We start from the raw sequence: 10,608 nt of genomic DNA, 5'->3' as shown, positions 1-10,608 counted from the left end.
TCCTGCTTGAGCAGGGGGCTGGACTAGAAGACCTCCAAGGTCCCTTCCAGCTCTTAATCTAATCTATTACCTTTGCTTCTATTCTAATCTTCTCCTATTCCCATTCCCATCCTCTATTCTATTCTATTCCTATATTCTCTTCCCTTTTCTATTCCATTCTATACTATTCTAAATTCTATTCTATTCTGTTCCTATTTTCTTTTCTATTCTATTCACTTCACTTCTAAACAGCCGAGCAGGGCGAAGCGACGCCAACGACCACGAGGGGGCAGCAGAGAGACCGCGAGCGGCTCTCTGGGCGGCTCGGCGAGGAGTGAGAACTGGCCCTTCGCGGCCGCCGTCTCCTCTTCCGGCAATCCCGCCCACGTGACCCAAACAGCGGCCTCGCGCTTCCGGGGCCTTCCTTCCTTCCTTCCCTCCCTCCTCCTCGCCGCCGCTTCCCCCTTCTTCGCCGGGGCCGCCGAGCCGGAGTCGCCGGTAAGGGCTTCCTTCCCCCCCAAACGGGCTCCCCCGGGGAGGCTGGGCTCGCGAGAGCGGGGGTGGTGGTGGTTTCCTCCTCGAAGGCCGGGACTACAAGGCCCATCATCCCCCGCCGCGGCTCGGGGTGGTGGTGGTGGTGGTCCTGCCCGACCCATAATCCCCTGCCAGCCAGGCTAGACCGACTTCCCTCCTTCCGATCGGGTGAGACGACGCTCTTGCCTCCCCCCCTCCCTCGCCATCCTCCTCCCGAAATCGGGATGGACTACAAAGCCCATCGTCTGCAGCCCCCTCCTCCCTATCTGCCTTACTGCCCCCTCCGCGGCCTGGTGGTGATTTATCCATTGGGCTGGAAAAGCCACCCCCTCCCCTTCCGAGGCGGGCGGCTTGCTTCCCCCCCTCCCCTCCCATTGGGCTGGATCACAAGACCCATCCTCCACTGCCAGGCCAAGACGTTGGTTCGGGGCTCCATTATAGGGAATGACCCCCCTCCCCCTCCCGTAGAAATCCCCCCCCCTTTTTTTCTCTCTCTCTGCAAATACGTGTATATTTGGGTCCATTAAGAGAAAGGACTAAATATTTGATAATAATGGTTGTTTTTAGGAAGATATACATATATCTATCTATCTATCTATCTCTATATCTAATCTATCTGTCTGTCTATCTATCTATCTATCTATCTAGTTCTCTTTATCTATCTATCTATCTATCTATCTATCTATCTATCTATCTATCTAACCTATTTTCATCTCTCTCTCTCTCTCTCTCTCTCTTATCTAAATATCTATCTATCTATCTATCTATCTATCTATCTCTATATCTAATCTATCTGTCTGTCTATCTATCTATCTATCTATCTATCTATCTATCTATCTATCTAATTCTCTTTATCTATCTGTCTATCTATCTATCTATCTATCTATCTAACCTATTTTCATCTCTCTCTCTCTCTCTTATCTAAATATCTATCTATCTATCTATCTATCTATCTATCTATCTATCTGTTCTCTATCTATCTAACCTATTTTCATCTCTCTCTCTCTCTCTTATCTAAATATCTATCTATCTATCTCTATCTAACCTATTTTCATCTCTCTCTTTTTCTATCTATCTCTTTTTCTATCTATCTATTTTTCTATCTATCTATTTTTCTATCTATCTAACCTATTTTCATCTATCTATATATCTCTCTATCTCTCTATCTATTTTTCTATCTATCTTTCTATCGATCTATTTTTCTATCTGATTATATCTATCATCTATCTGTATCTATCTGTCTGTCTGTCTATCTCAATATCTATATCTGTATGTGTGTATTTATATGTGTGTGTATATCTATCTATAAATATTTGATAATGGTTAAACTTACTGAGACATCAACCAATATTTGATATATAATAACTACTATAACTAAATATTTGTTAATGGTTATATTTAGGGAGATATTTAGGGAGATATCAATATTTGATATATAATCTATTTAAGGAGCACCATTGAACCACATAAATAAATAGATTTTATCCCATTAATCCAAAATCTTCTTTCCTCCACCAGTAATTCAATGATGGCATTAAAGCTCCTCCACCCCTAAATGTCCAAATTTCTATAATAATCATCAAAAATACAATTCTTTGTTTTTCCAGAGCTGAAAGTGAGAGAATGTTACTTTTCATTTTATCCCATCACCCAAGAAGGATTTAAATATCAGATTTCCTCAACAATTTCGACGGCATTTTCTGCCTTGGTGATTTCCCTCCCCAAATGAAGGATCCCTAATCAAGGACTAATCAATCAATCAATCAAAAGACACAACACACCTTTCCCCAAACACATAAAATCTGCAGCGTGCCAAAGACCTGATCTCTCTCTTAATTTGCAGAATTTGCTGGCGGTGACGTTGGTAAAAAAGGCAGCATGATGGAGAACACGGCGCTGGAGAGTTTAATTGAGATGGGCTTCCCGCAGAGCCGAGCGTAGGTCTCCATCCGGGGAAAAGTGCGGGAGGTTTTTGGATTTTGTTTTAATGGGGAGTTTATTTGCGGTTTGTGGAATGCAGACAGTCGTCCTTCCCAGAAATGAGATGGTGGAAACCGGAGAGGGACGGGACACTCCCCACTTTAAGTTAAATTGGAAAATAAAATAAAAAAGAGCTGGCTAGACAGGACCTCGTGTTCTCACAACTATTCATGAGAAAAAGAAAAAAAACTGTACTTTTCAGAGTATAAGGCGCACCTTTCCCCTCTGAACGCCCTGCTTTGCTTCTCCCCAGAGAGAAGGCTCTGGCTCTGACTGGCAACCAGGGGATCGAGCAGGCCATGGATTGGTAGGTATGCTCTCTTTCTTCCTGAAACGCCCCCCCCCCCCCCACTTCCTTCTCCCCTCGTCCCTTCTGAACGGCCGCCGTCTCTCTCTCTCTCCGACGCAGGTTGGTAGAGCACGAGAATGATCCCAATCTAGACGAGCCCTTCGTGAATCCCCCAGGCCCCGTTCCGGATGCCGAGGAACCCGCCAAAGGAACGACGCCGGATTTAGAGCAAGGGGGATCAGGTCAGAAATGGATCTTTTAGGGTCTGTCTTTTTTCCTTCCAAACACACATCCTTGTAAATACTATTCACATTCGTCTATTAACCTCCTCCTCCTTTCCTCCTCTCCTTCCTCTTTTCTTCTTCCCCTCTTTCCGCCACTACTCCTCTCTCCTCCTCCTTCTGCCGTGATTCGCTTAAGGACCGTGGCCGGAAAAGTCATGTAAAAAGGGGCGAAATTTCAGGGGACCAGGGTCTCGCTGAGCAGAAGAAATCCTGGGCTCAATGGTCATGAATCGGCAGTGGATTATTGTTTGCATTTGCCCTTCCCTTGGAAAGGTGTAAGTTGGCTTTTTCTTCCCGTAGGTGAGGTGGCAGAAGGAGAGACACAGCGTCCCCTGACGGAAGAGGAAAAGCAGGAACAGACGAAAAGGTTAGGCCTTTCCTTCCTTCCTTCCTTCCTTCCTTCCTTCCTTCCTTCCTTCCTTCCTTCCTTCCTTCCTTCCTTCCCTACTCTTTCATCCCTCCTTCCCCTACTCTCTTTCCTCCCTCCCCCTTTCCTTCCCATTTCCTCCCTACTCTTTCATCCCTCCCACCCCTACTCTCCCCCCTTCTCTCCTGGGCTGTGGGTCAGCCCTGCCTCCTAAGTGCCAGCGGTTCCTTTCCTCCCCCCCCCCCCCCAGGATGATGGAGCTGATCTCCCAGAAGCAGAAGGAGCGCGAAGAGCGGGAGAAGCGGGAGACCATCGAGCGGGAGAAGCAGCGCCGGAAACAAGGCCAGGAGCTGCTGCTCATCCGCCAGAAGCTGCAGGAGGACGAGATGAAGAAGTTGGCGGAAGAGAGGAGGAGGGAGAAGCTGGAGGAGAAGATGGCCAAGTGAGGGGGGACCCTCTGTGTGTGTGTGTTCGCTCAGCTCCATCAAGGGCCTGGGAGGGGGAGGGGGCGGAGCGTTGCATTCTGGGTAAAAAAGGCGTCTGTCCATCTGCTTTTGTCAGCCTCCGCGGTCGTCCTTCCGCCTTTCTCTTCCTCCTCTCAAGGTTTTCAGCTTCGGCGACTGTCATTTCTCGACCCTCCCTAACTGTGAAGTGAGTGAGGGGATCCTTCCGCCATTCACCCCTCCTCCTCCCCCTCTTCCTTTTCCCAGGCAGCGAGTGCGAGAGAAGATCGAACGGGACAAGGCGGAGAGAGCCAAGAAGGTGAGGAAACAAATGGGTTTTCATTTTTATTATTCTTCCCTTCTCTCCTGTTTTTCTCTTCCCGTTCCTCCCTCCCTCTTTCTCTCCTCCATTCCTTCCTCTCCCTTCTCTCTTCCTTTCCTTCATTCCTTTCCCTCCCTCCTTCCTCCCTTCTTCCTTTCCTCTCCTTCCTTCCTTTTCCTCTCCCTCCTTCCTTCTTCTCCTTCACTCCTATCCCTTCTTCTCTCCTTCCTTTCCTCTCCTTCCTTCCTCTTCCTTCTTTCCTTTCCCTCCTTTCTCTCTCTGCCTTCTTCCTTCCCTCTTCCTTTCCTTCCTTCCTTTCCCTCCCTCCCTCCTTCCTCCCTTCTTCCTTCCTTTCCCTCTTTCCTTCATTCCCTCTTCCTTCCTTCCTTTTCCTCTCCTTCCTTCCTTCTTCTCCCTCCCTCCTATCCCTTCTTCTTTCTTCCCTCTTCCTCTCCTTCCTTCCTTCCTCTTCCTTTCTTTCTCCTCTCGTTCCTTCCTTCCTCTCCCTTCTTCCATCCTTCCCTCCCTCTTCCTCTTCTTCCTTCCTTCCTTCCCTCCCTCATCCTAGCTGGGGAATTCTGGGAGTTGAAGTCCATCCATTTCACAAGTTACTGAGCCCAAGAAATGCTGGTTTAATACGTATTGCATAGCTTGGCGGGCGACTTTTGCTCACCTTCCTGGTTTTTGCCCCCTAGTTTGGCTGCAGTAGCGCTACCCAGGCCTCCCCCCTGCCCGACCAGATGGAGCCCGTGCTCATCTCCTCCCCCAGCCAGGAGCCCCTCGTCAAGCGAGAGTACGACCAGTGCAAGATTCAGGTAAGGCGCTAGTCAGTTTGACGGCGTGAAAAAAACAACAACTGTCTGGCGAGGACGGTGATAAAAAAGGGGCCAGCGGAAACCTTGGCCTAAATGGTGGTCGTTAAGTCGAGGACCACCTGTGAGTGGGAATTTGATTTTGCTCCGGGCAGGTGAGACTCCTGGATGGCACCTCCCTGACTCACACCTTCAAAGCCAAGGAGCAACTGGCAGCCGTGCGGCTGTATGTGGAGCTGAACCGCCAAGATGGCGGTGAAGACCCTTTTCAGCTCCTGACGAGTTTCCCCCGGCGGGTTTTCACCGAGGAAGACATGGAAAAGCCCCTGCAGGAGCTGGGTGAGTTTGGGGTCAAAGGGGAATTGGGGGCCTCATTCTTAAATGCCAGTAATGTTTTTCGAGAGGCCCAATGGAGAGCGTTTTAACAAACTGCATCCCTGTGTGCTTTGCTGGCAGCAGTGCCTCGGATCGAAAGCCCCTACAGAGAGTGTTGAGGACAGTGGAGATAATAGGAAGCTCGTTTCCCTTTACGTTTCGAACTAGACTGTGTTGTTTCTCTGTGCCATGTATGTGGGGATATACAGTTTTTATTTATCTTGTCATCTTTGCATAGTGCAAACTAAGTATACATTCAAAGTGACAAGTTATTATTCTATTCTATTCCTATTCCATGCTATTCTATTTCTATCCTTATTCTATTTTAATTCTAATTCTATTCTATTAATTCTGTTTCTATTATTTTATTTCTATTTTTATTCTTTTTATTCTATTCTATTAATTCTATTTCTATTCTATTAATTCTATTTCTATTCTATTATTCTTACTCTATTCCATTATTCTTTCTATTCCAATTTTATTTCTATCTTTATTCTTTTAATTCTATTAACTCTATTTCGATTCTTATTCTATTTTAATTCTATTCTATTAATTCTATTTCTATTCTATTATTCTTATTCTATTCCATTTTTCTATTCTTATTTCTTTTATTCTTTTAATTATTTTAATTCTATTCTATTATTCTTACTCTATTCCATTATTTTATTTCTATTTTTATTCTTTTAATTCTATTCTATTTTAATTTTATTAATTCTATTTCTATTCTATTTTCTAGTCTATTAATTCTATTTCTATCCTAACTCTATTATTCTATTTACATTGCTGAGAAATTCTGTTTTAGCTTCACTCTCCTGGAGTGCTTATTTCAAAGCGACCTGGGGGGAGGATGGGAAAAATCTCCTTTTTCGCTTCCCCCTCCATTCTCTACTCTTTTTCCTCCCCCTATTCATTTTGGCCCCCTCTTCCTCTCTTTCTCCAGGCTTGGTGCCTTCCGCCGTGTTGATAGTGGCCAAGAAGGGCAACAGCTGAGCGGCTCTCTTCCCTTGTGACGGTCGGTTGTGGCTTTCCCTCCTTCGCGCCGGTTGTTGGAGGCTCCTTCGCCTGTAGTCACTGGGTGCCACCGTAGCGCTCCAGTCCCCAATCCCTCTCCCCAGAGACTCTGAGACAGCAGCCCTTGACCCAGGGATACCGAAACAGACACTATGTGGGTAGACGAGTTGGCAGAACCAGCCTTTGTGACTGGATGCCCCCCCAATGCCAACCCCGAATAAAATCTCTTCACCTTGGTGTGCCACGTGTGGATTTCTTTCTCGCCGGAGGAACCCCAGTGCGGGATCTGGTCCGCCCCCCCAAATTCACACTCTTACCCACATCCAGTGGTGGGTCCTCAGCGCCTGGCACCGCGAGGTAGACTGCCTCGGAATAAGGAGGCTGGATTGTAGCTGAAAACTTGCACAATACAGATCAGAAGTCGTATTCATCCGGTTCTCTCTGGTTTGGGCAAACCGATCGCAGCGGCTGTGGGAGGCCCTGCCTGCCCCGAGGTAATGCGCGAGCACTGCCTCATGGGTAAAAGGCGATGCACGGCCTGTGCGTTCACATTTGCTAACCAGTAGGGAAGGTAAGTGAACCCCACTGAGCCAGATGTACCTGAATTATGTTTCCTGTTGTCACATATTAGGGGAAATTGGGGTTCAAAGTTTTTAAAGTGAGGTTTCACGGACTGAGCAAGGAGAGAGAAGACGCACAAACACACAGGGCGAAATTAGAGGTTGTTGTTGTTTTGTTTTGTTTTGATTCACCCAACAAACATGATTTTCCTACAACGGAACTGGCAAGACAGCTTATTCCATTTACTGAACACAATCAACTCCCCGTCCTCCTTTGATACGATCGTCCTGAAGTGTCATCATCGTAATTGACAGTTTTGACACAGGGGGCGGAAAAAGACACTCGCAACGACAGCAGCCATTTTCCACGGAAGATTTAAGAGCCGCAAATGTTTCTGTTCGGTCTTAATGCGTCGCAGGACACCCCAATCTCCAAAATGAAAATTTTTTTCTTCCCCCTTCGCTCCGGGTTGCCTCCAGGTAGCTGTTGGGAAGTCTTCGCCGATGAAGTACGCCTTCCCTATCCTACTTTGGCTGGACAGGATCCAGGACGATTACGATTGCCCAAGCATAGAGACCTGGAAAGAGACGAAAATCGTGGTTGGCAAAGGTGGCACGAGCAAGTTCATTTCATTTCTGCAGAAGCCCCAAAGAATAAAATGAATAGAAATAGAATAAATAGAACAGAATAAGAATGAGTAGAAGGGCAATAGCACTTACACATTTCTTCACGGTGCTTTTACAGCCCTCTCTAAGTGGTTTACAGAGTCAGCCTCTTGGCCCCCAACAATCTGGGTCCTCATTTAACCCGCTTCGGAAGGATGGAAGGCTGAGTCAACCTTGAGCCTGGTGAGATTCAAACTGCCAAATTGCAGGCAGCTGGCAGCCAGCAGAAGTCACCTGCAAGACTGCATTCTAAACACTACACCACCATGGCTCTTTTAGAAATAATAGAAATAAAGAATAGAATAAGAATAGAAATGAATACCCCGTTTCCCCCAAAATAAGCCCTTCCCGAAAATACTGCAACACAGCAGCAGCCCAGAGGTGACCACGTCCTGCACCTCAAAAATAATAAGACCTCCCCCAAAATAACACCAAGCGTGTATTTTGGAAGTCAAAAGAAAATACCCTGTCTTATTTTGGGGGAAACACAGTAGAATAGACTAGAAATAAATGAAATAGAATAGAAATAAACAATAGAATAGAATTCCAAAAAAGGAGGATTATTAGGAACGCCCAGAGTGGCTTGGTAGTAGAAATCAAATACAACAATATATTAACAATAAATATAGATAATATATTTGAAAATATTATAGGCCAGGTTGATTAGTGGTGAAGGTATCAAGCTGGAAATCCGGTGAGTTCTAGTCCCACCTTAGTCAAGAAATCCGGGTGGGTGACTACAGGCCAATCACCAGGAGGTGGTGAGTTCTAGTGTCATTTTAGGCATGAAAAACATCTGGGTAATTTTGGGGAAATCCCTCCCTCCCTCCCTGTCAGCCCAGCCCACCTCGCAGGTTGTTATGAAGGCAAAGGGCAGGAGAAAGAAGCATGAAGTATGTTTGCTGCCTGAAGTCCCTTATAAAGTAATGAAGGAGGGACCAAAAAAACAAATAAAATGAAAATGAAAACCTAACAAATAACAACAGCCTGGCATTCCTAAATGGGATCTTATTTAAAGGTGCTAGTCCTCGTGATCCAGACCAGGCGCCTTTTCTTATGTATAATACTAAAAGGCGGACAAGTCGACATAAGTCAATAAAATAAATACATAAAATAAAATACTTAAATAAATAAAATAAAATACTTAAATAAAATACTTAAACAAATAAAATAAAATACTTAAATAAAATAAAATACTTAAATAAAATAAAATACTTAAATAAAATAAAATACTTCCATGAATAAAATACTTAAATAAAAGAATTAATAAAATAAAATAATAAAATAAAACCCCTTGCTAATTCTTTTAAATGCTGCTTGTATTCTCGCCCCGGGAAAGTGGGAAGTGCTGTCCCCTGGTGGCCCAGCCGCGTCATGACACCCCTGCCGGGAGAACGATGACCTCCCCTCCGCAAGGCAAATACAATACACGTGTCTAACCATGCACGTCCGAATCTACACCCCCCACCCCGGCTTTACCGACGGCGAAAACCATCCGGAAGATGTCATAGGGTCTCGCGGGCCTCCTTCGCTGCAAGGCCTGGCGGGCCCCTAGGTGGACCCAGAGCCCGGCTGCCGTCAGCCCGCTGCCGGCCAAGACGCGGCAGCTGAAGCAGGACCAGAAGAAGGACTTTTTGGGGGGCGACACGGGAGACCCCGCCGCCCCGCTACCCCCGGGATGAACCGCCATGTTTCCGCCGAGCAAGATGGCTGCCTCCACGCCGGAAACCGCTCTGGCAGGTCCCCGGAAGTGCGGGAAGGTCGCCATATGAGGGGGGAACCAAGAGGCGTCCGACCGCTCTAAACGTCCGGCGGGGGCAACAGGGCTCCTTGTGGTAAGTTCCGATTTGGGGAAATTTTGAGAAAACAAACGGGCTGTTTGAATTATTTTGCGTTATTTTCCTTGGATAAAATAAATCAATTACTTTAAATTTCTTTCCCACCAGCGATCCATGGCTGCATCTTCCAGGTTTCATTGGTGTTTTGTTTTAAATCTACCTCCAAAATGCGAGCTTCTTAAAAGATCCCCCTAGTTGAAATAATTTGCATCATCTTTTCTTTCCCCATATTCTTTACTTTCCTTCCTTCTCTCCTTCTTTTCTCTTCCTTCCTTCTCTTTCTGTCATCTTTTCCTTCCTCTCTCCCGTTCCTTTTCTTCCCTGCTTCCTTTCTTCCTTCTCTCCCTCTTCTTTTCCTTCCCTTCCTTCTCTCCCTCCTTTCTCCCATCTTTTCCTTCCTCTCTCCATTTTTTCTTCCCTACTCCTCCCTTCTCCGATTTTCCTTCTCTCCTTTTCTCCCATCTTTTCCTTCTTTCCTCTCTCCCTCCTTCCCTTTTCTTCCCTGCTCCTCCCTTCTCTTTCCTCTCCCTCCTTTCCTTTCTTCTCTCCTTCCCTCTTTCTTCTCCTCCCTTTCCCCCATGTTTCCTTCTTCCCTTCCCTCCTCCTTTCCTCTTGCCCTTTCTCCTCCTCCCCCTCTTCCTTCCTTCCTTCCTTCCCATAGGTATATTAGCAGTTTTAGTTATTAAACTGCATTTAAAATAATTAAAACCTGCTAAGCCACATATCAATAACTATATTGAATAACAGCTTGCCTCCAGAAGTTGTGAATGCCCCAACACTGGAAGTCTTTAAGAAGATGTTGGATAGCCATTTGTCTGAAACGGTACAGGGTTTCCTGCCTAAGCAGGGGGTTGGACTAGAAGACCTCCAAGGTCCCTTCCAACTCTACTATTGTATTGTATTGTATATAATATATAAATGTTATTAAAGCACAGCTATGAGAATTAACTTGGTTAAGTGCTTTACATAAAAACAGAAGCAACTATATATTTATAAATACACAAATAATAAACTGCAGCTAGCATTTGCTTCCATGGGTTTGCCACCATAAACTTCTTTGGCACTTTTGTTCTTGAGCATCTCTCTACCACTTTCCAGACCAACTGATGTTAATATTTAACATCTCCATATTTTATCTTGTTGCTTTT

The 10,608-nt window shown here is 45.7% G+C and overlaps 2 protein-coding genes across 2 annotated transcripts; one reads left to right on the top strand and one right to left on the bottom strand.

Moving 5' to 3' along the window:
* The first annotated feature begins 343 nt into the window (after positions 1 to 343).
* Positions 344 to 6,635, top strand: UBXN1 (UBX domain protein 1). Its single transcript, XM_081968292.1, has 10 exons — positions 344 to 477; positions 2,357 to 2,450; positions 2,747 to 2,800; positions 2,903 to 3,024; positions 3,367 to 3,433; positions 3,684 to 3,875; positions 4,144 to 4,195; positions 4,894 to 5,013; positions 5,166 to 5,349; positions 6,326 to 6,635. Exons 2-10 carry the CDS (start codon positions 2,392 to 2,394, stop codon positions 6,373 to 6,375), a joined length of 900 nt encoding a protein of 299 aa, XP_081824418.1. The 5' UTR covers positions 344 to 477; positions 2,357 to 2,391; the 3' UTR covers positions 6,376 to 6,635.
* Positions 6,636 to 6,780: 145 nt separating this feature from the next.
* On the bottom strand, positions 6,781 to 9,355 carry DMAC1 (distal membrane arm assembly component 1). The gene is made up of 2 exons (XM_081968303.1): positions 9,102 to 9,355; positions 6,781 to 7,534 (listed from the first exon to the last, which is right to left on the bottom strand). The coding sequence occupies exons 1-2, from the start codon at positions 9,310 to 9,312 to the stop codon at positions 7,482 to 7,484; spliced, it is 264 nt and encodes an 87-aa protein (XP_081824429.1). The 5' UTR covers positions 9,313 to 9,355; the 3' UTR covers positions 6,781 to 7,481.
* Between the last annotated feature and the right edge of the window lie 1,253 nt (positions 9,356 to 10,608).

The sequence above is a fragment of the Natrix helvetica genome, assembly GCF_964273705.1.
Source record: "Natrix helvetica genome assembly, chromosome: 16".
NCBI classification, from domain to species: Eukaryota; Metazoa; Chordata; class Lepidosauria; order Squamata; family Natricidae; genus Natrix; species Natrix helvetica.
The sequence above is the reverse complement of the archived record's forward strand: the minus strand, read 5'-3'. Positions and strand labels throughout refer to the sequence as shown.

Excerpts from the sequence above, each read along its gene's own strand:
- UBXN1 (XM_081968292.1), top strand. The coding sequence starts at position 2,392 with ATGATGGAGAACACGGCGCTGGAGAGTTTAATTGAGATGGGCTTCCCG. Across the intron at positions 2,451-2,746 it reads GGCTTCCCGCAGAGCCGAGC|AGAGAAGGCTCTGGCTCTGA; the intron begins GTAGGTCTCCAT and ends GCTTCTCCCCAG. Across the intron at positions 4,196-4,893 it reads AGGCGGAGAGAGCCAAGAAG|TTTGGCTGCAGTAGCGCTAC; the intron begins GTGAGGAAACAA and ends TTTGCCCCCTAG.
- DMAC1 (XM_081968303.1), bottom strand. The coding sequence starts at position 9,312 with ATGGCGGTTCATCCCGGGGGTAGCGGGGCGGCGGGGTCTCCCGTGTCG. Across the intron at positions 7,535-9,101 it reads CCGGATGGTTTTCGCCGTCG|GTCTCTATGCTTGGGCAATC; the intron begins GTAAAGCCGGGG and ends GTCTCTTTCCAG.